The 27697-nt window shown below is 38.6% G+C and overlaps 1 protein-coding gene across 6 annotated transcripts in view; it reads left to right on the top strand.

Annotated features, from left to right (window-relative positions):
- TP63 (tumor protein p63) overlaps positions 1 to 27697 on the top strand; it is a 93882-nt gene that overhangs the window by 18697 nt on the left and 47488 nt on the right. For all 6 annotated transcript variants that reach the window (XM_046658615.1, XM_046658613.1, XM_046658614.1 and 3 more), the window contains exon 2: positions 1 to 255. In XM_046658615.1, the coding sequence (XP_046514571.1) occupies positions 1 to 255 (255 nt within the window). The remainder of the gene's footprint in view (positions 256 to 27697) is intronic.

The raw sequence follows: 27697 nt of genomic DNA, 5'->3' as shown, positions 1-27697 counted from the left end.
CCACAGTACACGAACCTGGGGCTCCTGAACAGCATGGACCAGCAGATTCAGAACGGCTCCTCGTCCACCAGCCCCTACAACACAGACCACGCGCAGAACAGTGTCACGGCACCCTCGCCCTATGCGCAGCCCAGCTCCACTTTCGACGCCCTCTCGCCGTCGCCTGCCATCCCTTCCAACACCGACTACCCAGGCCCGCACAGCTTCGATGTGTCCTTCCAGCAGTCCAGCACCGCCAAGTCGGCTACCTGGACGGTAAGAGCGCTGGGTGCCTATATGCCATTAAACTTGACCCCTAAGTTCAAAGGTCATCTTCACCACCCCTCGGGGGGATTTCTCCCCCTTAAAATTTAGAGATCCCTATTTAATGTTGGAAAGTTTCTCCCTGGTCCTATAAGGACATTTTTTTTTGATATGTAACAGTAGATCAGAGAGAGAAAAAGTGTCATTTAGTAGGAAAAGTCCTGATCTGGGAACCAAAGGCCCATGTTCTGGCTGGCTCCTAGCAATTTGAGCTGATGTGTTCTTGCCTGCTTCATGCTGTTTGAAAGTCCTTTGTGTGGTCCTTTTTTGAAACTGTAAAGCCTTATGCCAACAAGAAGTACCCTACTCATAGGATATAAACGTTTGCAGTCCCAAGAATGTAAGATAGTTCCCAGTCTCATTATTTTGAAGAAATGTCACATTAAGATGTGATTAAAAAAACGAATAGGGGCCGACCTAGTGGTGCGTGGTGCGCACTCTGCTTCTGCAGCCCAGAGTTTGCAGGTTCGGATCCCCCATTCGGGCCTAGAGCGGCTTGTCAGGCTGCGCTGTGTGGGGTCCTACATAAGACAGAGGAAGATTGGCACAGATGTTTGTTCAGTGACAATCTTCCTCATCAGGAAAAAAGAAAGGAATAAAATCACAAACACAGGGTAATAAGAAATTAAAATTGCATTTATTAAGGAAGTGCTAAATTTGTTTATACACATAGGTTCTATAACATGAGTCATAATTTATTGGTACATATATATTTATTATTTGTAGAAACACCTTTCCCAAAAAGAAGTCTCTACAACTATACATCAGAGCCCTGAATTAGGCCAAAGAGTTCTGATTTAAAATGTTGGGGGTGGGGGGGGAACACCTTCCTGTAACTTTTATAAGAAAACATGGAAATATTTTCAAAAATTGAAAAAGGTACAAGAATGTTTATTCTATTTCAAAGTTTATTGTGTAATGTATTATAACATGAATAAAGTGCAAATAGAAGGGAGGATACCTACAAGACTGGTTTTAACTAGCTGATCAAAGAATGCCCAAGACCAAAGTGGCGTGCGTGTTTGACAAACAATTTCATGTTTGCATGGATTATAGAAACGCTTCCAAATATCACCATCTTGCTGAGAAGTAGCTTTAGAATTGTTTTAACAGTTTTTTCCTCTCTTTGGCAAATAGATGTTTTTGGAAAGCATTTCTTCTTTTATGTTATAGCATCTAGTTCCCAAAGGCTTTAATCCAGTTGTACAGAATTTATAACATACTCTGTATTCGTAACACTACATTCCAACATCGTTGCATGTGTGTTCCCTCATTTTGACCCTACGTCTTTGTGAACTAGGTACAAGTTTTATAACTCCCGTTTCACTAATGAGAAAATCTGAAGAACGTGGAAGTCAGGTGACATCCTACAGTCACAGAGGCTTTTGTGTTGCTGGACCTGTTTCTGATTCTCCATTCCCTCACTAGATTGTGTCCTTTCTTTCTTTTTCCACCGTTTCACATCGGGATGTCCCAAAATTATCTAAAAATTTATTGTAATGCTTTTCTTTCACGATCTGAGAAGCGGTCTGTCATGGCTCATATTTCATCCATAAAGTACAAGATTAGCTTAAATCTGATCTCTCCTCCATGTGTGTTTTTATCATTTGTCATAATTTTTAGTCTTTTTATATTAATAATCCTGGAGATGGACACTACAGGTGAGTAAACTTAGAGTCAATAGGCCTTAAATAAATATTGGTTGATTGACGTAGGTAATATTTTACTGAAGAACCCACTAGAAGAACCATTTTATGAATGCAGCGCTGATGTGTTTTAGAATAGGGGCCACCAGTTGGATGTTTACCACCACTGATCTTTGAGGCTAACAGTTTCATGTTTGACATAGACAGAGCTTCACTATATTAAGAGTGAGCACCTCTGAAGGGATAACAGGCATGTTGCAGTCACTGAATGATTAATCACTTCCCTTCTAAAATGGTTTAAGAACCATGAGAATGGAGCCTGATGCAAGCACAACATCAAATCTTCTTCCCTCCTCCCTTCCTCACCAACTCCTCATCAGAAATCCTAAGACTTTTTTCAGATTTAGCACAATCCTCAATCATCTTTGATCAGAGAAGTAAATTGTCTCAAAAAAAAAAAAGGCTAGAGATCTCTACCTAAATGGTGAGTTAAAAAGAAACAAATATATATTTTGTGGAATCCACTGGTACAGTTTTTTGTGGCAACAGTGATATCAGTACCCGTACCCTGAAAAAAGGGGTAGGACTGTGGTCATGGGATGGAGCATTGGCTGGGAGCCAGAAAACCTAGGTTCTCATCTTGATCATCTTTGTGACCTTAGCTAAGTCACTTCATCTTTCTAGAGTTCAGTCTGTGCCTCTGATGAGGATAAGGATGAGTATGGTGAAATCTATTCTCTTTTCTTAGGTGAGGTAGTGTTAATAATCAGCCTGGAAAGTTTTTAGGGGGACTTAGGTTCTAATCAGGTATTTTTCCTGCCATTAATGAGTGACCTTGGTTAAGCTGTTCTGTCTTTCTTGAGTTTCTACTCAGTTGTCTACAATCTACCTTGTAGATTTTACAGGATAAGGTGATTGATTGAATTAGATGTCCATTCTTTCCTTGTAGTGTATCATGTGTTTCTATTTTTATTAAGTTCTTTCATGTTCACAGTCAGGTTTGATTTAGGCCCGGTTGCATTTCTTCTAAATCTAGGCCACTTGAACCCTTATCTGAATAGCTGCTGAGATCACCTAAAAGATGTAAGTTCATAGCCTTGGACACCAGTGTCTTGTAAATAGCAGCATCTACTTCTTTGAGGCAAATCATATATCCTCACATTTATATGTAGACCTCACATTTTTAAAAGTGTTCTCTCATACATGTGTTTATCTTACTCAAGCTTCTTAAGCAAGGCTGTTATCCTCAGTCTTATAAATGAGGAAACTTCAAGAAGTAAAGATTACGTGGCTAATACCCAACCAAGGAGGGAAAGGCCCACCTCACTCCCAGTTCAGATCTCTCTTCTGTCCTGTCTAGACTGTCTTTCCCCTTGACTGATAGAAGGTGGGAGGGACAGGAGCACGCAGGCCCTGTGAAGTATGAACTGACGCTCAGCTGATGGAGGACATTTTTAATGCCATGTTATACCAACACCTATTTCCCAGGCATCTGTGCATTTTAAAGCAATTTTTCAAAATCAAATGCTATATTTTAAAACTGCCCACAAACTGAAAGCAGCAGAAGCATCTGTCATTAGAGCGAGGCCACACTTACTGCATACTCTTCTGGGAATTCTTTAATAAAAATCTTTTTAGTACCATTTTATCACTTGTCATCCTTTCGTGTTGTTTTCTCTCTTAATTTCTGCTTTTACTCAGAATTACTGCCAAAATATAATTAATATATTTAAAGCGTCTATGCATATTTTCTTTGCTTTCTCTATGTTTTAAATAGTGGATGTGATTGTGGTTGCAGTTCCATATGACATTTATGTTAAACTTCTTCCAATGAAATAAAGTGAAGTATGATAACATTTTTCCACATTCTCTCTTTTACATGCACCCCTCCCCCCGAATCAACACTGAATTTAGTATTTAGTTTTAGACTTTCTTCTTATTTCTACAATGTAAGTGCCTCTAGTTATAGAGCCTACTATTTAATATAATGGAGTGCTGGTCTAGTGTCAAAGCTAGGAATCATCAGCCATAGGACAGTTGACAGAACGGTCATTTGGAAATGGCAAGAAATTGAGGTGCAGATTTCAACCCTGAAATTTACTAGCATCATATGGGACCTACCCCAAGGATTCAATCTCTCTAAACCTCACTTTCCTCACCTACAAATGGAGGTGTTAATACCTTCCTTTCATGAAGATTACGTGACATGTGTAAGTGTGCCCAGAATAGGCACATGAGTATTTACTGAGTCTGAATATGAATCTCTTTGTTTCATGAGTTTATTATAGTTTTGATGAAGGTTCAGTTGTACAGTAAGTAATAATTTGAGAGAATACAAAGCCAAATTTCTTATACTTTTTTCTTTCTTAGTGCTTTTGGACTATTAACATGCATACTCTAGCCCCAAGTGACTGATACTATCCATTATCCAAATATATGAATAGATGACATAGGATGATAACAGGCTTTCCCATAAGCAGACTTCTGCAGCTGGCCGTGCTGTTTTGCGAAGCCTGTCCAAGCAGATGCAGGCTCTCCTTGCCAGCAAAAGGAAGAAGCCTTTCCACATTTAAGGACCTGTTGACTTCTAGCATTTCTTTCCCATTTTTAATCTGCCATTTCATTTATGAGAATACCTTTGTTTTATTCCCCATGTTAAATAAAGGGTAATAGTGGACCTCACTTATTGAAGAGTCAGCATATTAATTTGCGGTGGCAAAGTACTGGAGGCAACCTACACACTCCCCAGTGGGGAACTGGTTCAATAAATTGTGGCGTATCCATGTAACAAAATACTTTCTGGCCATTAAAAGGAATCGTATGAACTGGTCTAGATTGCTTTTGGAGCCGCAAGTGTGGAAAAGATAAACTTTCTGTGGCAGCTACTTGAGAATGGAGAGGAGTGGTAAGGACACCACTTCTGGGGCAGAGTGTTTTCTTTTGCTGGACTCTAGTGACCAGGCCTCTTTGTGAATGAGGTAAGTCTGCCTTGATTATCGGCCTCACACACCTCTGTCAGTTTCAGAGCTGTTTTTCACAACCCATGACATGCTGTATTATCTGTGTGCAAATACTGTGAAAATACTCAAGCTAGTGTTTTTCTATTATGCTCAGTCTGAGATAATGACCCTGGCCTTTGGACATACAATCACTTTTTGCTATTGTGACTTTCTCCCCTCATAGTCTTCAAGGTCTTATAAAGCAGGCATCCTGACCTAGTGCCCAAAATACAGTAGGCCATTAGTAAATACTTAGAAGATTTGTTTTTCTCCTCATGGTTAAAGGAAAGAATTATAGTTCTTCCAAGCAGTATCCTTCAATTATGATGTTTGTTAACTGTCCGTGAATTTGATGCCATTTGCCTCCACCCATGGTTTATAGAGAGCATTCTTCTTTTGCCTTTCTTAATCATGCCAGCCTCATGTTGTGTTCAGAGCTTTGAAGAATCTGACTTGAGCAAGTGGAGAGATTAGGGAGGTGGCATTTGAAAGGGGAACAGCCAGTTCCCGGGAGAGTTTCATTGATCCCAGCATATCGGTCTTCAAGCTCGCTCCCCTTGGCTCCACAGGCTAGCCGAGATGCGTGCCTGTGTCCCACCCTCTCTGTCATCAGGTTACCTGTAATGTAAGACTTCCAGAATAAGGCTGCCAGCTCTGCAGAAATCTAATGCAAGCCAGCCCATTGCGTGGCCTTCTGGAATCTTGGGACTCTTAAGAATAGCCCATCAAAGGACATGATGTACAGACAAACTTTGCCATGGTGAATGTGATTTATCTGCTTCCTTTCACAAAAGAAACACTTCTCTCCTCAAAATTGAGCCTTAACTGGGGTTTGTGCTCCTCTTACAATTGAGTGGCTGTTAGATTTCTGAGGGACAGGAGAGAAGTCAGTATACTTGGCTTCTGGTACTGATACATTTATTAATCATAGCAAGCTTATTTTCACTTCTTGCCAAAGCTGTTCTGTCATCTCCCCAGATACATATAGGAGTGTCTTTTTGCATCTCTCTCATGATAGAGAAAATAATAACATTGAACATACTCGCCTGTTATCCAAGTTCTTTCTTAGTTTACAGAGTATTGAGGAAGAATGTCCTAAATAAAGGACTTGGAAATTCTTGGTGATATTCATGTTACTTGCTTAACTCTCGGTTTGGAATTTAACAGTGAATTTTCCTTGGAAGACATGCTGCAGAGGTGTAGTCCCCAGTCCAGAGCAGAATAACTCAGTCAGAATGTTTGCCCTAATTTGTTTAGTTTGACTCTAGGTTAACCTTTTTGAGATAAACCCTTTTTACCTAATCTAATGTTTATGGCCCTCCTACACACTTCTGAGTGATTTATTTAAAGCACTCTACAGTGCTTTCAAAATTTAAAGGAAAAAATTTTGTATTATGATTTATTATTGCATCTAATATTACGAGACTGACCACTGATTGAAAATAAATAGCAAATTTAAACGAAGCTTGCCTTTCCTTTTCTACTACAAAAAAACCCAGCAAATCCCTTCCCCCCAATTCTTTCTCCTGCTCCATCTCGTTTTCTGCCAGCTTTTGCTTCCCTCCCTCCCTCCTCTTCTTCCTCCTTCTTCTCCTTCTGCACTTAGGTTATCATTGCTAGTGGTCAGTTTCACTTTGTAGGTATGACCAGCCACTCAGTATCTTGTTTTTTCACTATAGATTTGCTTTCCTTAAATAGTAGATTAATATGGGGAGGATCATGATATAAATCAATCACCATGGAAATTGCCATCAAAAACAGAATCAGATCATCAGACCCTCTTGGTTAATAAATCACTTTGATTAGTAATGGGCTACCATGGAGGTGGCAAACCTAAGTCTCAGTAAGGCCAGGGAGGTGGCATAAATGAGTCAAATGGTGAGAACAGAGATGGTGGTGAGATGAGCTTACATACCCCGTCTATGGGAGTATCTGCTTTGCAACCCCAGCTTGTTGTCATGCCTGGCATTAAAAGATTAATTTTTAAAGAGCAGCTAGAAACCTGGATTTGCATGTAATATTTCTAGATCTTCAAATGATAGTGATAATTCCAAAAAAAAGATGTAAAACACTAAAGATCAAGCAAAACAATAGGCAGACTGAATGTCGTCCTTGCAATATATTTAACAGTGACAAGGGATGACTACTTAAAATTTTAATAAAATAACTGGAAACTAGAGCAAGCATCTCAGGGATAGGTTAGTAGTAAATATATTCCATTCAGAAATAATAATTCTCAATCCTCTTGAAAAGTCGTATAGATTAATCCCTCCCTACACTAAATTAAGCAACATATTGTCAAAGTAGATTTTTCTCAATTTGTTTTCTTCAATAAATGACCTTCCTACCCTTACATGCCTATAAGACTTTGTTTTATAAAAAAATATAATGGTATGCAGTGTTGGATCCTTTGCGTAAAGAAAGAATCTTATGTGTTTGTTTTGTTTTTATTGTTAGAGAATTTATGGGACTCTGTAAATTAACTCTAAAATTGGCCAAAGCTGTAATCAGAAAAGGGCAGTGAGATTTAAAGAGCTTCAAATCAGTATTCTCAGCTCCCTAACCGATGGCTTATTTTTAATTGGCACATAGAGACAGTGCTGGAACAAAAATCATCTGAAAATTGAGGTATAAACAGAGAATAATGTCCTAAGAATTTTTTAATGACTCAAGAAAAATACAGTATATTATTAAGCTCACCAGAGATCCCTTAAAATCAGCCCTGAATGATGCGGGCCATTTACTGTGGGATTGTTGCACTTGGTGCGTTCCCATTTATGAGCTTTCACCTTCGCCTGTTTGCATCCCCCAGTATTAGCCATTTGCATAGTGTGACCAAGTCTTCCAATAGTTCCCACTTCCTCTGGTGGAGAGGGGAAGATGGATTTTTCTCATGAAAGGTAGTTAGCAATCAGCTGTCATGTCATGAGTAAAAGCAATTGCATATAAAATAAATCCTCATGGTTTTATATCAACAGCAATTAGTAGGTCTACTCAGATCACTGTGCCCAGAAGGGGACTTGCGATAACACAGCTTTCTGCCCAAAAACTTCCAATTCTTTGTGATTGTGAAAGAGCTTACGGTAGAATAGGAAGGAAAATCTTAGACTCTTTGAAGCCCTGCGGATGTTTTATAGACATGGGATGCTTTTAGAACAGGGGGTCCTGTAATTAGGCACACAGAGGCCTAAAGGTAATGATCTTAGCAGCTGTCTCTCCCATGGTTTTTGATAATGATGATGACCCTATCATCAGGCTTCTCTCAGCTGAAATTTAAAAGAAAATTGATAGTAGCCGGAGACCCTAGATCTAATTTATAGCGAGGTAAAATTAGGGAGGGATTCTCACTTCACAAGTAGGATAAGCCTTCTCATTTTAGCTTGGATCTGATAATGAAGACTTGTGATTTCTTAGTGAATAGACAAACAAGAGTATAATGTGCCGTCTTGTTATTGTATTAGAAAAGTCTGAAGAATTGGAATGGCGTTTCTAATTGATTTACGCAGGGCTACCTCTGAATTTTCCAGGTCATCAAATGAGTATTTCTTCATGGGTTACTCCTTTAGTTTTTATTTTTGTTTTACTTCTTATGCTGTTTAACCAGTATCATTTGCATTAAATCTTGTGGAAAATATAATGAATAAGATGAGGACATCATTTCAAAAGACTTTTTCTTTGAGTGGTTTCCAAGTTGTATTAAATAGGAAGAATAATAATTACTTAAGGATCCTCACTTGAATTTGAGAAGTCATCTGACAAGCTCGTGAAGAGTGCAGTTCATTAAGTAGCACACAGAACTCAGAAGGACAACTTTGGGGTACTAACAAGCTGTGTGATCTGGGGCAAGTTGCTCTGTCTTGGCCCATCTGTTAAATGGGCATTATGGTATTTACTTGGCAGGATTGCCATGAGGCCTAATTAAAGTTTATGAAGTACTTTGGGAGTCTGAGAGATGAAGCTCTAAAAACATGTCATTATCTTATCCTGGATTTTCGTTTTTAGATTCATCTGCAAGAATACTACACCATATCCTCATGTTTACAATTCAATTTTCCATTTATAAGTAGACATGAAATGAAACTATATATATATATATAAGTCCCTAGAAATAAATATGGGAGGAAAATATATGTATACGTATACATATATTTTTTTCTAATGCAAAATAATTTCTTCTTGAAACATGTTGAATTGGACCCTGTAACGGTTAATCACTTACTTTTTTCTTAGAGTTTTGGTGTTTTATTGGTAACATTTCAGCAGAACCAGTAAAGTTTTAAATTGTAACCACTTTTACTGGCTCATTAAAAAGAAAATTTACCTTGTTCTTAAAAATAGGAAGATAAATACTCATATTTATTTAAATACACTTATGTTACTCTAGTTCAGTAAAAAAGGAATTAATTTACAATAATTATAATTTGGGTTAGAGAGAGATTCCTTTCTCCTCTCTCCCCCTTTACTTACTTTTTCCTTCTACTCTGTGTTAACTTGAGGTTTCCATGTTTGTGAATATAGAGCCCTGATGTTAAACAATATAAATTGCCTCTACTTTTTTTTTTGACTACTTTGTATTCTTGGAAAAACAAATCTCATTTTCCCATAAGAACAACGTTATAATTATGGTTTACATTTCTGACTAAGGAATTGACATCAAGTAAGTCATAGATATGATTAACTGTATGTCATAAAAGCAAAGTTCTGACTACTGTAAGGCACTGTAATCATTTAAAATAGCAAAGGGATTCTCATAGCCCTATAAAATTTACTTAAATATCTTGTATGCCTTGACATATGTGTATTAAGTTTGCTTATAGCATAAATGTTGTTATTTTTATAAGCTTGACTTATCTGAAAGTGATATGCTTTTATAATAAACTGGTTTTTTTTTTTTTGGTGAGGAAGATTTGCCCTGAGCTAACTTCCATTGCCAATCTTCCTCCCTCTTTTTTTACTTGAGAAAGATTAGCCCTAGCTAACATCCATGCCAATTCCCTTTTGCCTTATATGGGGGATGCCTCCATAGCATGGCTGATGAGCGGAGCAGGTTCACACATGGGATCTGCACCAGCAAACCTGGGCCGCAGAAGCAGAGGGTGTGGAACTTTAACCACTCAGCCACGGACAAGCCCCTATATAGTAAATATTTTAACTAACATTTTGACATCTCAGAATTTTGGTGCATTTGATGTGTAATAACTTGAGAAGCTTTTGTTTTTCAAAATTTCTCTGGGGAAATTAGAATGGGCACTTACAAATGTATTTCTTTTGCTAAGAAATATTTTTTTAAAAAATTCTGTGGTGTAGACCATTCTTTATTTTAAGAACTTGAATTAATTTTTAAAGATATTATTTGGGATTTTGCTTGTAAGAAAAAAAGAGAAATATTGTATCTTATTGAATTTGAAGATAGAGTTTTTGTGTTTACTATTCCTGACTGCCTTCTCACTTTTCAAAGCAGAGTGGTCCTGAGAGGATAAAACGTCCCCAAAGGCAGCTGGTTATAAGAAAGTCTGGGAGAGGCTGGAAGGGCTAATGGAGAGAGCGCTGTTCCTTTCCCTTGGTGACTGCTAGCAGAGGTCTTTGAGGGCACAAATTGTATATTAGACCCAGGGTTTGGTGCTTGCCTTTAAATACTGTCTATTCGAGTTTGTCACCTACACTCGTTCTTCCAAACCTTTCTGTACAAAACCATGGATTTAGTGAGTAAGGCCTTTGGGAAATGATGTTTAGTTGATAATTAGATAAAGGAGATTGACCAACAGGTAAGATTGAAAGTATTTTCATAATAGAAATTTGGAATAACTTTTTCTATATTTCCACAGTTAGAAAGGCTGCATAGAAAATGTATCCTGTTGTGATAATTAATAATTTCTTCTTGAACTAATAATTAATGATTTCTTTTTGAGCTAACCCATATAAGTGACCTTTTTCTCCTTTGCTTTTTTCTGCCTAGAAAGTGTTGACGTTATACAAGTATAAATAAATGCAGAACTCTTTTAAAATTCTTTCGTCTAACTTTGTTCCTTTAGATTTTAGGAAGACACTCGGCAAATAACTAATCAGTCTTTTAAAAAAAGTCAACAACCTCTAAGAGTTACCATGGATAACACATTCTGTAGCCTTTTGTTGTTCTTTCATAATGTTCACTGGTAATGGAGTATATATTATATTTATCTACCCTCAAGATTACAGCTTACACTTTTATATATAGATGTAACAGGCATATTTTGTAGATATTTATATTTTATGTCTGAGAGTCATCATAAAATTTATCAAACAGTAAATCATCTGTGCACTTTTTTGGTGTAAAAGCTAAAATGGCAGGTGATGGGGAACTTGAGGTCTAAAGAAAAGAAGACGTTTCACTCAGCATCAGAACCAGAAGGAAATATAGGCTCCTTCCAATCTACTTTCCTATTCAGGAAGCAATTAAATATATAGCTATTTGAATAAGCTTCTACAATGTATTCATATTTCAAAATTGATTTCTTGCCTGGAACTCCGTGGTTTTCAGTTATAATACTTTTCTTTGCTCGAGCATTGTAGACAGAGGTGTTAAAAGGTATAAAAATTGTGCTGGAAACACTCTTTCTATTAAGTTTTTATAGAATCTCCTCTCAACACTTACCCCAGTGTAATTACCATTTTAAATTTAGGATTAGGAGCGAGGATAGGGAGAGGAGAATCGGAAGGAAGAATAGGAGGGGGAAGTGAAAAGGTTTTTGAGAAAAGAGTGAGCGGATCGTTCTATAAAGTCTGATGTGCACACTTTAAATTTGTTAGTTGGATGTTTTTCTAAGACACTTTTGTGGCTCTGGCAGTTTGTTTTCATGATATGGGCTTCTAATTTGAGGAAAAGAGCCGGACCAGTTCAAACGGAATGTTCAAATTCAATCTAAAATCTTCACTTCCTTGATTACTGCATTCTACAGTCTACTGGATGTTTTTGCTTCAAAGTAGGAGAACATACCTCTTATTTTCTTCAGTTATCTTCTTAGGAGAGCTGATTAAGCTGTTTCAGGGCAGGAGAGGAGAGGGGACATCTTACTTTTTGTACCTAGCAAGCCTTGTTCCTTTTTGAGAACTGTGCATTTTCCTCAAAATGTACCCAATACTAAGTGGTCTTAGTCAATAAATCTGGTAAATATATAATTCTATGCACTTTCCTAAAATGCTTTGAAATTTCCAGGAAAGAAGGTCTCCGTAATTATCTGCCTGTCTGTCTGTTAGTGAAAAAAAGATAAGTAATAAATTTTAAGGCCCTTTTTCCATGTGGAGCAGTGATGGTGTTATTTTGGGGGGTGTGGGGTTTATCTCTTAGTGCCATAATGTAATTGAAGTAGTATTTTCATGTAGAAGTGTTTCTTATTTTATATGTTCTTTCTACCTGTTAGAAGTATTCTTTTATTATAGTTACTTTTGAATCTAAGCTTGCTTTCCCAGTAGCTCGGAACATCGCCTAACTTCACAGAGCTTAGATTTAATTTGACATTCATACTGTGCCTGTGAGGGTCCTAGTGAGTATCCACATATAGAAAGAAATGACCAGAGCTTCTTGGATATCTTTTGTCACTGATCTTCAATAGACGGTCACCATTCCCAGCACATGGAAAGGACTTCAAGACAAAGTAAATTAGAAGAGGAGGAATTGGAATGGCTAGATTTTGTCGGGGTACCGCCCACACTGTTATATGAACAGTGAGAGAGCTTATGTCCTTCTAAGCCTTGCTTATACGCATGCTCAAGCTAACAGATTTTTCTTTTGTAAATGGCTTGAAATTGTTTTGAAGTTGTTACTTGGGCATGCGTATGGTTGTGGGGCATCAATTAGCTCCTCATTTACTGCTTTCTTAATTTGTCGGACATGGAAGTTTAGCCTTCAGAAACAAATAATTTATATTTTGAAACATTTAAGCAGAATGGGGAATGATTTTTTCCCCATAAATTCCTGACTTAAAATGAAAGTGTTCTTTCCACTTCTAAATTACCATGAGACATGATATAAAGCATATAATCCTGTAAATTATGGGAGATACTTACAGTGGCTCTTTTTTAGTTATCTTGCAAGACTGAAGGTTACAAGTATTGTGACCTATCTTAGTGCTTAGCTGCTCAGCACATCCTTGCTTCTTCCTGAAAGCAGGGACTATGGCTCTTTGACTAAAGGACAAATAAAAGTGCCTAAGGAGGCAGGGTGGTGAGTGGAAAGAATTCAGGCTTCGTGCTCAGATAGACCTGGGGTTGAATTCCACCGCTCTCTATCTATGTGGCCCTGGGCAAGAGACTGTCTCTAGGGCAGCTTCTTCATCCTTAAAGTGGGAATAACACGTCTAGGTAGCAATGCTATTGGTAGGATTAGATATAATGAAGGTAAGGTGCCTGGTAAATGATGATTTTTTATTAGTCCAGATCATAAATTTAGGATTAGAATTTAGACTAAGCTTGCCCTACTCACAGATTCTTCAGGAATCCTCTCTAGGGACTAACTCTAGCTTCTGGTGGCTAGCCTTCCACTATGTAGTGGAGGTGGTATATTAGAATAATACCTTAAAACTTTTACCCCAATTAGGAGCAGAGGAAAATGGATATCTACCTTAGTATAATCCAGAGGGTTTCATAGAAAACATGTCATTTCTGTTTATTTTTCTGGAAAACTTATTTCAATTTTACATTTTAATATAAATATATATTAAGTATAAATATTTATTCCCCTTATTTTAAAAAAAGTCTTTAAAATTGATGTTCCAGGAAGGTAAGTAATATTTATCTTGTGGCTTTGAGTTACACCAGGCACGCTGCCACTTCTATTTCTGATGTACAATTACCTTAAATAATTGTTTAAGAAGCACAATTTTAAGATAAACTAATGTGCTCTGAAAGAGAGCACTGGGGTTTGATTTGTACAGCCTCAACTCCAAAGAACTAAAAGCAGTGCTGTGAAATGGGGATACTGTTAATCAGTTGTGCAGAGCTCGCTCTTTATTGTGCAGAGCTCACTCTTTATTGCCAGCTTTCTTGAAACTGGCCACATTCTAGATTTGTTTGGATGGCCCCAGAGGGTGCAATTACCCCAAAAGAGAGAAAGTCAGGGGACGGCAGATTGCAGCTCAAAGTGAACAATGGTCAGGGTTCTCTAGGATGGAATGCACTGCCTCCAGTGGTAGTGAGCTCGCAGCCAATGGAGAGTGTGAAAATAGAGGGGAGACTTGACTCAAACTTTAGATTAGTCGAGTGGCCTCTGAAGCTCCCTTTGAATTAAAATTTTATGCATCCAGAAGAGAAATCTTTTGTAGCTGGAAAGAAAGAGGAAGACAGCAGTTGACCTACTCTCTACCAGGTGGTTGGTTAAGTGAGGAAGAGAGTAGGCTTTCCAGACAGGCAGTGGGAGCAGCTGAAATAAAAACACAGAGGTGAGGCTGCTGTGCAATTCCAGACAGCCTCTCTACTATTCTGCCTGAAGCTATGGTCATGTATAGGAAACTACAGAAGGTAAAGCTCAAAACGTAGAATATGGCCAGCCTAAGTAAGTTAAGGCATTTGGACTAGATCCCATGGGCAGTGTGCTGACACTGAATACTTTTTGAGCGCAGCAATTATCATGCTCAGAGCTGTATATAAAGCCAATTAATCTAGTAGTGTCTGGATGTTGATTTGGGGGGATTAGAGTAAAGGAAGGAGTTTGGAAAATGCCACCGTAGTGCAGACACAAGATGGTGGGGCTGAACACTCTTCAGTGATACGGTGCACTCAATATGGGAAGGACAGAAATGAGAGAGGACAAGAGTCATTTGTTGAAGTCACTGCTTCCAGGGGCTGTGTAGGAAGGTAGGGAACAGGAATGGAGAGCTAGGGAAGGAGCTGAAATGATTGACTGTCTCACTAGGGGTGATCTGTTAATTAAGGGTTGGCGGCCATTTTCTAGCTAGGACCTTTGCAAATTGCTTAACTTTCCTGGTGCCTCAGTTTTCTCATATTTAAAACCAGGATAATGATCCTACCCTTGTGAGGATCCAGTGAGATAATGAGGTGAAGATGGTTTGTAAACTCGGAAGTCTCTCCTCATACAAACTGCTACTGCTGCCTTTCAATAGAGGCAGCCGGTAAGCCTGGGAGCTCCCTGTCTTGCAAAATTAACGATTGCATCCGTCCACCTGGGGTCCAAGCTGAAGGTACTGGTAGAATAAGATGATTCTTATCCAGCCTATTTCAAAACATCCTACCATGTTCTCTCTCACCCCTGGTAATAACAGCACAAAGCCTACTAGCTCCCAGACCTTGACCCTTCTGCCTTTCCCCTCTCCCTGAGGAGATATCCAAGCTGTCTGTAGAATGGACTTCACACTCTTCTGGGCTGATTGAAATGGCTGGGTGTGGGAGATAAGGACCTTTTCGTAAGGCCCTTCTAAGTGGGGTGTATTGCAGATGTTTCCGTGTGGAGACAGTTATTTTCTCCGTAGGGTGATTGCTTTCACACACACAACTTTGCCCTTTTTTCACAGTACTTGACCACAGACACATTGACCTCTGTGCCTAGGTCATAAGCCATACCTTCCAGGGACTGATTTCCCCTTGAAGCACGGGGAGGGGAGAGGCCTTCGTCAGAATTCTCACGACTGAATCATTGCCATGAGCTAACGTCTCCAGCTTTATGAGTCAGTGCTGGCCCAGGCAGCAGTGGTGTAGGTAAGGAAAATGAAAACGCAGGTTAGACTCCCCTATCGTCATTAGCTGGTGCAGAGGGAAAGCAAACAGAGCAACCATCAGACAGTGGCATTTTGGAAATCAGGTGTTTGTTTCTTCTCCTCTGTAAGGCTGTAGAATGCATATGAGTTTCTTTAAGAGTTAATAATAATATTTTTAAAACCCTGTGATTTGTGTGTGTGTTTTGTTTTCCTTCAGGCAAAGTAGGTGAAATGATGTGTTTGGGAGATGAATGTTCTCGTAATAGGCAAGATGTAGCTTGTAGAACATCTGTAACCAACCCATTCTGCATGAGATAGGGCCAAGACTTGTTTGTGTTTTAGTGCCTGTTCAAACACGTCTAATTTTAAAAAGATTTATAAAGTTTTAGAGGATTGCCTTTAAAATGTTACTTCTTCGTATAACAAGTATATGTATTAATAGCCTGGGTGTTAAAATATATACCCTCACAGCGTGTGGCAGTGCCAGTATTGAGCCAAGTGGTATAGAAATGCTTGTCAGTGTGAAGCGGATATAAAAACATTAGGAATATCAGGAATAGTTCATGAATCTACCTATTAATCCAGCAATAGGCAAAAGAATTTATACTTTCCAAATTTCATAATGTTCATGTTAGAGATTGTGTGCAAAGAATAACAAGCGATTACTTGGATATTTGCTCCCAAATACTTGAAGGTATAACTCAAAACTTGATCAAAAAGAAAATAAAGGAAGAGGGGACAGAAGTCAGTGAGGGGAAGTAGGCTGAAATACTATCAATATCAATTAAACAGCAGGACTTTTAATTGCCTCCACCCCTCTCTGCAGTTTGTCTTTATCATATATGTACAGAGTAGGAAATAACCTGTTGGGGAGAGAGAGAGAAACCCACCTGCTTTGTTTTCTTTAATAGACATTAGTTTTGTACCTTCTTAAATCTACGTGCTTTAAAAAGTAGCAACGTTTTATGGCAGTGAACTACTTCTTGATATGTCTTTTGGGAAGGTGGTTGGGGGTCTGTGCTGTGATTGATAGCAAACATTCAAAGTTCACAAGAAAGGCTGTTGAGCCCCACTAATCCCACAGCCCCTCCTATTTTCCCCTCCACTTCTTCCTCCTCCTTCCATTTCTCTTCTCTCAAGGACATGAGCTACATGGTGAAAAAGGCAAAGAAAGCAAGAATAGGATACAGAATAGGAAGAAAAATAGTAAGGAAACTTCCAAAACTTAAAGTTTGGGGGTTTGTTTTAGTAAAATGAATCTTTTGGGGTTCAAAAATGGAAATTAGTGTAATGAATGTTTTCTTGCCCATAAAACCAAATCTTGTTATACCTTCTGAGGCATCTGTAAGTATTGTGTGCAGCAAGGACACTCGTTGCCCTCTATTTTGGAAAATTTGGAAGTATTTTGTCACTTAAATGAATTGGGGTTGGTTATATTTGATCAGTTTCTTGGAAAAGACATTAGTTCACATCCACAGACTTAATTTCTCTTTTATTCATACGTACTTTAAAAATGATTTTTTTCTTTTTTTTTTTTTTAAAGATTGGCACCTGAGCTAACATCTGTGGCCCATCTTCTTTTTGTTTTTCTTTTCTTCTTCTTCTCCCCAAAGCCCCCAGTATGTAGTTGTATATTCTAGTTGTGAGTGCCTCTGGTTATGCTATGTGGGATGCCGCCTCAGCATGGCCTGATGAGCCATCCCATGTCTGTGCCCAGGATCCGAACCTGTGAAACCCTGGGCTGCCAAAGCAGAGTGCGTGAACTTAAACACTCGGTCATGGGGCCAACCCCTAAAAATGATTTTATGGGGGCCGGTCCGATGGTGTAGTGGTTAAGTTCATGCACTCCACTTTGGTGGCCCAGGGTTCGTGGGTTTGTATCCTGGGCATGGACCTTACACACTGCTCATCAAACTATGCTGTGGTGGCGTCCCACATACAAAATAGAGGAAGATTGGCACAGATGTTAGCTCAGGGCCAATCTTCCTTACCAAAAAAAAAAAAAAAAAAAGACTTTATGGACACCAAAATGTTAACAACTGGTCTCTCTAGGAAGTGAGACTGCATATTTTTCATTTTTCTCTTTTTAACTTTTTTGGCATTTCAAGACACATACAGTTTTTACTTGAGAGAAATATTAGTAAAATACAGTATGGAGAAACTGTACAGAAGTAAGGATCTGAGTGAAATGCCCCAATAAAAAGTAAAAGAGGATTCTTTATCAGTAATTTTAAGAAATACCAGCTATATGGGGAGCTGAGTAATTATGTGACAAAGCCAGTGTTAAAAGTTTTTTCTTGAGATATTTTAAACTTGATTTTCTCAGAGGCTTCACAATTACTACGCACCCAAACTGGGATGACCAAGTATATGCCTATTATGGCTGTCATAGGATTTCCCTGACTGGTGCTTTCTATGCTTTGTATCACGTGCATGTGCACACAAGTCCCCAGGTGCCTCTGTGAAGCTCAGTTGACATATCATTAGGTCCTGGTTGTTACAATTCACTCAATTGCACCTTTAGTTTCAAAGTGCATTTCTTGAGCAACAGAAGGTGCACTTGGAAGGAAAACAGATATACCTCCACAGTTTACTAGTTGGGGTGACTAAGCAAGAGACCAGACCCCTCTGAGACTCAGTTTCCTCCTCTCTCAGGTGTAAATAATCTTCCTTGCAGCTTGTCAAAAGTGCAGTGTGTGAAGCCCATAGGCCAGTGCCTGCCACTGAGCAGGGCCCTTGATAAATCATGCTGGTTCTTATTAGAGCTAGACACTGTAGGGTACTCATATTAAGAGGTAAGTTAGCCCTTCTTCAAAGAGCTCACAATCTATCAGGGCGAACTGATAAACCTAGCTGTAATTCAGTGTGACAGGTGCTATAATCTGTCTGGAATGTCCCTCTACCCACTGCCCTCCTTGTCTGCCAGGCAGACTCCTACTCATCCTTTGAAACTCCCTGGAAGCCTTAACTGTAGATGAAATCCTCCCCTGTCATTCCTCCCAGCACACCACACACACACATCCTTTTTCAGAGTTCCTTCTCTTATGCTTATTACACTTTGTACATATATTCAGAATCACAGTGTACAACATGCCTGTCTTACCATGGCCCTGTGAACTCAGAGGCAGTAGCTTTGTCTTTTCATCTCTGTATCTTAGTGCTGCCACATATAAGGAGTCTCAACAAATATTTGTCAAATAATATTCCTTGTCTGAACAAAGTATGACGTAACACAGAAAACAGACTGATTTACCTAGCTTCACCAAAGACTTGACATTTAAAGTTGGCTCTCTAAAGATGAGCAGGGTCTTGAAATGGGTAAAAAGAGAAAGGGCATTCCGTGTGAGTGAAGGCATGGAGACATAAGCATGTTGTGTAAGTCCAGGAGTAGGAAACAGTCTGGTATCCCTGGACCACGCAATGTTTGGAGGAATGGGAAAGGAGCAGGAAAGGAAGCTGGAGAGAAATCCACAGAGCCAGATTGGGAAGGGCTCTGAATCATGCTAAGGAGTTTGGCTGTAAACCTGCAGGCATTGAGGAGATATGAAAGGGCGCTGAGTAGGGGGGATGACATCATTTTCTACCGGAGGAAGATAACTGGCAGCAGTACAGAGGTGGGAAGACTAAAGGCAGGGAGGCTGATTGGGAGGCTGTTGAAATAACTCAGATAACAGATAAGGGCAAGGGAAATGGAAGTGAGTGTGGGGTTGAAAGTGGATTTACAGCATCTAGAAACCCACTTGCCATAATTGGGGTTGTTTTGAGTCCTCACATTGTATCATTTCCTACACAATTGTTTTAGAGCCACATCTTATCAGCACTGCAGTAACAAGCAAGGCAAATGATATGTTCCTCAAGTGTTTGGGGAGCTTTCGATGCTATGCCTTGTTCTCTTCTCTTAGGATTAATCTTGGCTCTTTATCCTGCTGCTTTGTGTATGAAAGGACCCACATGTCTGTAGTTGGCCTGATAAAGGGACACTTTCTGTTCTCTCTGGCTCTGTCTTGGACTGGAAATATCTGGGAGGAAGTTTGATTGACTGAAGAAGGAAGAGCTGTGGCAGGAGCAGCAGTGACTGACTTGATGGGTTTGGCCAGGCCATTCTGCTGCTTTGGCTTTCAGTTTTCTTACCTATGAAAGAAATGTATCAGACTAAATCTTTATGCCTTCTTCCTGTTTCTTATCCTAAATATAAGAATGAATATGCTTGGCCTTTTACTAGATAAAATTAATATATCTTACAGTAGCTTAAAGAAAATGGAAGCATCTTTTATTTGGGGCATAATGAGAAAAAAAAGCATGCTATTAAAAAAAAATGACAATGCTGTTTTAAAAAATCAGTAACCAGAAAACTGTATTTGTGCTTTGACCCATGGTTGGTCCTCAATGAATGTTCAATGAACTGAATTGTAGAATCTTTTCCTTCCTTTGTGGTGAATGTTAGAGACGAGTTTATGACAAAGGATGTTTATCGTTAATGAACTACTTTTATTTTTACTGGTACCCGAGAAAGGTTTTAAAATTCTTGACAGATACTGTATTTCTAAATCTTGCTATAGGAACCTGGACCAAGAGAGAAGACGTTGTAAACACTTGCTAGAGACTTACATGAAAAGAGGAATCAGGAAGTCAATTAAATGTTTCTTCCTGCTTTAGTACCTGGAACATGCTGTTTCTGAGAAGCATCCTACAGAGATTGCTCTAATTGATACTAAATATAATATGATTAAGAGCTTTAAGCATTTATTCTGAAAGCTAGATATTGAGGGAGGGAATGGCAGAACTAGAGAAGAGTGCATGTATTATTCTCAAGTTACACCTAGATGGTGTTTAGGACAACTACTTTGAAAATTAGTTCATTTCACTTCTAACTAAATTCAGTGTCAATGATTTCTATCCTGTTCTGACAGTTTTCTTCAAATATTTGCCCTTTTAATCCTTTAATTAGCAAATCAAAATGGAACCGGAACATTTTTCAACCAAGATAAACTATTTTTCTGGGGTAAATTTGTATTCATTTCAGAGGGACGTCTCATCTGATATACAATAATCTCTCTTTATGCAATTTGGGAGTTGTTAATACTGATTAAATATTAGCTACACTGTCAACCTTCATTTTCTTGGACTCTGGAAAGAACGGCAAGTGGCCATTTACTAGGATTAGAGTAAGATGGGAGAAAAGGCTTTGGTGAGAGAGTTTTAAACTATTGTTTACACAAGGACAGTTCAGCATATCTGGCGTTCAGATTTTAGATCTGACAAAGAGAATCTGGGTGGTGAATAAAAGCTGGACCTTTATAAATTGTAGTTACAAGCTACCCTTTTAACAGTCTATCACAGTTCCTGATACAAAGGATTGATAACTTATGGATTTGAAAAACAAAACAAAACAAAAACCCATCTATCTTTCCATTTGATTTACTGTAATTCTCACTTTCGTGGCAAGGGTTAGGGACAAAGTTCATTTTATCAAAGTAAAAAAAAAATATTCTGAAACCATCTGGAAATTAGATATCAGCATTAATTTTATTGGAGTAAAAACCTTGCAGTTTAGTAACAGGAGATGAAAATCATTAACATCTTTCCTTTTTATAATAGTGAATTTGTATCAAAGACTTTAGTGATTTATTTATTAATCTCAAATATATTTTTCTTTTACTTGTTTTAAATGTGTCATTTCCCTTTACATAGCATGCAATTTTGTTTTTCTTGTTTTATTATGCTTACCACTTAAGTGAAAGATAGATGAGGTAAAGTCTCCATCTAGAAGTTCATAGTCTATTGGCAAGGAGGACAAATGAAGACCTATAATTATAATAAAAGACAAATTAATACGTGTCACAAGAAAAAATAAAGATAAATTTCTTAGGGCTTTGAAGGAGTAAGAGAGTATATGGACATTCAGTAAATATTGCTGGAATAAAGGAATGAATGTATAAAAGTGGAAGGAACGGTGCTTAGAAGTTTTGGAGCGACGGAAACACAAAACGATCATGCAGAACTCGGTAAGATTTGAAAATGTTGTGTAAAATCGCCCCACTACAGTACTAGGGAAGTGGAAAAACCCCAAAGTTCCTGAACCAGCTTTTTCTGGATGAGACGGCCAGAAGTGCTAACTCAGAGGAGCAGCCTGTCTTTCTGTTGTCTGCGTGGTTTTGCTTTCCAGGACCAGTGCTGCCAACTTCCTCTGAACTGAAAACTGATAGGGGGTTCAGAGTCTAGTTAGGTGAGAAGAGACTTGTCCTATCAGTAACAACAACAATCTTTGTAATTTTGATGTGGAAGATAGTTATTTAAAGCTGCTGCTTAAAGTTCTTTGGTTCCTGAGTTCTTTCTGTACCCATTAAATATTTCCACTTGAATTGATTAGTTATCTTTATTGTTAATTTTCCACCCAATGGATTGACTGAAATATGAATCCATTGCAGAGGATAGTTTAAGTAGGCAGAAAGTTCCACAATTCCCGTTGAAGGCATTTCTTAAATTATTTTTTAAGTACTGGTTTTATTCATACATTTTATTTGTACATTTATAATGTACAGATTACTTTCATTTCTGTGATATCGTTTGAGCTTCGTAACAATAGTCCAAGTTCAATGCTGTTACCCTCCTCTTTCTGTGGAGGATGAGGACACAGCAGCTCACAGCTCGGGTGAGGAGCCTGAGTCTCCAGGCTCCTAGATGGTGGAGTGAGAATGCTTGTTTTCTGATCACGTGCCCATTTTACAGCAGCGGTGTGAGTCTGTTCCTGATCTGCGCTGTTTGAGCCCCCTCCCCGTTTCTAATCTTATTTCTCTGTTACAGGAGCACTGTAATTAAGCAAGCAGGCATTTGGCTGATAAGTGGTAGGTTTTAATTTACAGCACATAGGGCTGGCATTTTAATTTTTGTCCTGGAACTTAGTGTGCCATGAATGTTACCATGCTCTCATAAGGGGAAATGAATCTTCAGATGAGCATTCAAATTTCTTCTTCTTGTTGAGTTTTATTAAATGACTGGCTAATGGAAAACATGAAAGTTAGCTTTGACTCCTCTGCATAGGCCCTGATGGGCTGTACTGTTCTTCTTATAGTCAACCTCAGGGACTGGCAGATGGAAGCTGTTAGAACCAAAGATCCAAAGAGGATCCTCAGGGCCAATTTTCCTGAGTGTACCGCTCAGGTCCTGTAGCTCAGGTACAACTCAGGTATAATAGCTGGAGCTGGAGAGCTTACCAGCTAAAACCAGAAGTTACAGAAATGGCCTAATAAGGAAGGGTAAAATGCAAAGCTGTTTGCTCCTTCATTCATTTACTAAGAAAATCTAGTGTTTGACTTAATTTTTACCTTTGACAGTAGAGTCAATTATACTTATTCTCCTGAGTATAGTATTATGGTGTCAGGATTCGGCAACTGATGACCAACTCCAAAATTCAGATGAAGGAGATGAAGTTGGTAATTACCATTATTAAACATCAGGCCAAGAACTCCACAAGGTTCTTCAAATTATGTTGACTGATGCATATAACAATTCTGCAAGACAGGTGGTTAATATTCACACTTTACAGGTGCAAAGTTACTGACCTCTCTAGGCCTAAAATCAGCTAGCAAATATATAGCAGAGCTATGCTGCAAGTTCAGGAATGAATGACCCTTGAATGAAGGGCCCTTCCTACTCATGTTTGGACTTTCACTATTTTGTGTCAGTTACTGTTTTATAGCTGTCATTGTTGCCTGCCTAAATTTAAGTGCCTCTAATGAGATAAAGAGAGCAAGAGGACAGAGGAGGGCTGATCTTCGCTTATTCCCTATTGTAAACAGTAAATAGAATGAGAGTTGCTAAGGCCTTCCCTCTTTTCCTGGTTCCTTTACTGAGCTGCCACCTCTCCGTAGCTGGGATGGGGAAATAATATGAGCTTCCACTTAGTTGAAGCCCTGTATCATTACTGAATTTCCTTTCCATTTCCGTCTTCTACCTAAAACAAAGTCAATATGGTAGGGGGAAGCAGTAGTGATGATGGGATGGCATCAAGAAGAAAACAGGGCAAATGAAAGGAGCAAATAAGTACTTCAGACCAGTATGTAAATAAGTTCATCTTTAGTGTAAAAAAACATTGTGCCTTTGGCTTGAAAACTGCCTTCCTAATTTGTGAGCATGGTTAGGATTATGTAAGTGCAGTGTCTTAATAACAAGCCCAACACCTCTCACCCAAAGAATGTAAAGTGCTTTGCAAACAGTAGAACTCACAATACCCCTGTGATCTAGGGACTTTTTTTTTGATGCTTTATTTTATAGCCTGGAAAGTCAACTCAAGATCTACCGATCTGTCCACGAAGACAAAAATGGATCTAGGACTAAACTCTTAACTCCAGCTTCCTGTCTCCTTAGAAAAAGACCACACCGACAGATTAATCTGATGTCAAAGCTAGCAATTTTCTCTAATTTCCTTTCTTTTTAAGAGGGAAAACACAAAATCCATTTTAGATATGTTTGCATAAAGAGTAGATCTGGAAAACATTTGCTTTATGAAGACCGTAGTAGCTATTTCCTAAAAAGAAAAGTCAGATCCTGGCTCTACTGGATTTCAAAAGTAGAGCAGTTTTGATAATTAGCAAAGATGATTCTTTTGCACACTGCCATTTGTCTTCACATAAAGAATCGATGAATTCAGAGTGGAAACTATTTTAAAAGGTGCACAGGACGGAAAGAATTGTTAGGAAGAAGATTTGTTCAGAATGTGCATCTATATTAATTACAGGTAAAAGGAAGAAAACAAGTGGGGTGCGTGTGCGCATGTGTGCATGTGTGTTGCAGATAAAACAGATTTTGAAGGTTAGGAGACATGACGATACTTGTAAGGTATGAGGGAGACAAGACCAGAGGCGCCGGGAAGCTTGACTACTGTGGAGTGCTCAGTTGAGACTTGCCTTTGCCCCATGGCCTGCAGCGTTTATGTAGAAATTGGGGACGCTTTTACTCCTTCCAAAGCCTTACCTGATCAGACCTGCCCAGGTTTGAGTTTGGGAAAAAAAGTGTTTGAAGTAAACAGGAAAATTACTCACCTTAATGATGTGTTTTACTGGCACTGACAATGCTTTGATAGTCTGACAGATTCTTTTTTTTTTGCGTTTTGGAAAGGAGAGACTTGGGGGGAATTTATTAATTCTACTTGGAAAACATAAATTCTTATGCTTACCCACTTGGCTAGTCGTGGGGGAAAGTGGGCTCTGTGCCATTCAAATTTATGAGATGGCTCCTCCTCCTAATAAATTCGAAATCAGGAATTTTCCATTAGGGGTTTCCACTGAGAATCAACAGAAGTCTATTCATTCTGTGTACTTTTTGTGCATTTGTCTCCCCGATTATACTGCTGCTGTTCCCACAGAACGGAGTCTTCCTAGCACTTGGGCTGTGGGTTTCCGAATTTGTAGGTTGCTTTCCTCTATGATGGTGTTCAAGACCTTAATCCAACTGGTTTGATGAGAGAGTCTGGTGCAACAAACAGAGAAAGCACACCTTTTTTTTCATTGGGAACATGATTTTTAAATCTCTGCACCTAAATCTCTGCTTGGAATGGGTCATTTTTGGGAAAAAAACAATTGTGCATTTTGACATTTAGTTCAAATTTAATAATTAGATGTTGATTTCATAAATTTGCTTTTCCTTTTTTTTCTTTTGGCTAAACGGTGACAGGATACACATTTTTGAGAACTGGATCATATATTTCTAAATATTTTAATCTTGATTGTGATAGAGATGGGTGGTCTGGTCCCATGAAAGGAATCCTGTGAGATGGGAAATCTTGAGTTCTAATCTGCTATGTCCATGATTCACTGTGACCTTGATGGGGTCCATCCAGTGTTGTGCCTGGATTGGGATCCACACATGTAGAGTTATAAGGTTTGAGAATTAAGTCCGTTAGAGCTTTATATTCTCACATTCTACATGGTTTATTAAGCTACATGCAAGGTGACTTGTATAATCTGGAAGAATACAATGGGAGTCAAAGGTGAAAAACTTCAACTCCCAATGCTAACAGACTAAAAGGAGGAAGGATGAATTACAGGTTCTGAAGGCCTTTAAAACAAGAGATCTTTGCCAGCTCTCTCCCCTTCCTTCTCTGATTGGGAATACCTTGGGCATTTTCTTTTTTTTGTCTAAGTCCTAATTGAAGTTGAATCAGGTAGCCAGTAGGATAAAATGGGTGGAAATATTGACTATGGCGTGTGTATACCGGCCTCCTGCTATCTCAGACATAACGAGCATAACGAAAGCATTGCAGTGCCTTCTTACTGCATGCTTAGTCCCTGCTCTGTTAGTAGCTATTTGCCTGGAACCAGAGCAAATCTGGGTTCAAACCGTTATAAGATATTCCACAGAAGTGGGTTAGGAAAGATTTGGCTTACTAGTCAGATGTTACTGTCAGCAGGTCTATCTCTGAAGCAAGTGCTCAGAATGCACATTCCTTTGGTTGAATGGATAGTGGTTTATTTCCATAAGTATTTGCTGTTTTCAAGAGATTTCGCTTTTGGTTCTATCCACAGTCCACATTCAGGAAAATGTCAGTTTCAAAAGAAGAGATTTGTCTACTTGGTTCTTCTAAAGAGATAAATCAAATGTACATGTGCAATTTAGAATGTTAAAGAATCTCTCTTTTAAGAGTAGATTTTCTTATTTCAGTTGGCAGATGGTATGAAACTGAATGTGCTCAAAGTGTTGGAGGTTTATAAGAATCATCAGCATTTATTAATGGCAATTTCTCGTAGGGAAAATGGAATTGTTTAGAAAATACCTCCTAGCATTGGGACTAGCAGGCAATTGGAAAGTATCCCTCTTCTAGGATTGGACAAACCAATATGTTTTTGCCCTGTGACATGTAGAAATAATGACATCAGTTAGCCAAATTATGCTACCATCTCTCATCTCTCTCCCCTCAGAAAATTAGAGTTAATGGCATCTTCCTGATTCGGTTTTGGCAATATCTCTTATTCCTATTCTCATTATCTCCATTCCACTGCAAGCCCACAGACCTCCGGTTCAGCTGGTGCAATTGTCTTCATCGCTGCTTCTCTAACTCCTCCTCATCAGCGTCAAGCAGAGGGATCTTTCTAACACACATCTCAGATCAAGAATCATTGATGGCCTGTTGTTGGTGACTGCACAGTGACCTCAAGCATGTCATGCTCTGATCAAAGTGTTTCTTTTTGGCCCAATCTCCCAGTAATAACAATAATCCCTTTCTATTTGTAAAATGCTTTATATTTTTCAAAACACACACATGTATATATTATCACATTTAATCCTTATAACAAACCTGTCAAGTTGGCAGGTATTTCCCTCACTTCTCAAATGGAGAGTTATGTAACTTTGCTTGAGATTACATGCCAATTTGGTATGTAGGGGAGCGAGCCTTCTGCCTCTGTGAGTACTGTGTCCCTCACAGTATGCTGTGATTCCAAATATACGCTCTGCTGAAGAGCCAAGGGTGATGTTTCACACTCATCAGATGATTTTTGCTTTTTTTCCCACCCGCATCCCTGATCTGTTATTCTTTCTATCCAAAATATTCTCCTCTCTCTTCTTTCATTCCTTGCTATCAAAATCCCATTTATCCTGAAATAAGATTGACAAAATGTTAATAACTGCTGAAGATAGGTGATGGGTATGTGGGGTTCAATAAACTTGAAAATTTCAATTACAAAAATTTAAGAAAATTTCTATATATCCTTCCCAGTTAGGGCTGCCAGATTTAGCAAAAATAAAAAAATTTTTTAGAACTCCAAGATATCCAGTTAAATGTGAATTTCAGATAAACAACACCAAAACATTTAGCATAAGTACAGCCCATGCAATATTTGGGCTATACTTATGCTAAAGATGATTCATTGTTTTTGAAATTAAATTTTAACAGAGTGTGCTGGATTTTATCTGGCAATCCTATTTCCTGCTCAAACAACAAATCTTTAAGCAGAAGTGACTTTTTCATCCCTCTCCCCATACTGAGTTGAGCATTAGTGAAGTGATACAAAGTTTGCATGTGAGTTTAAATACAACTTGAGCTGTCACACTTATCTTGCACAGCCTC

This window comes from Equus quagga, chromosome 4 (assembly GCF_021613505.1).
Source record: "Equus quagga isolate Etosha38 chromosome 4, UCLA_HA_Equagga_1.0, whole genome shotgun sequence".
Taxonomy (NCBI): domain Eukaryota; kingdom Metazoa; phylum Chordata; class Mammalia; order Perissodactyla; family Equidae; genus Equus; species Equus quagga.
This window is presented reverse-complemented; position numbering and strand designations above follow the sequence as displayed.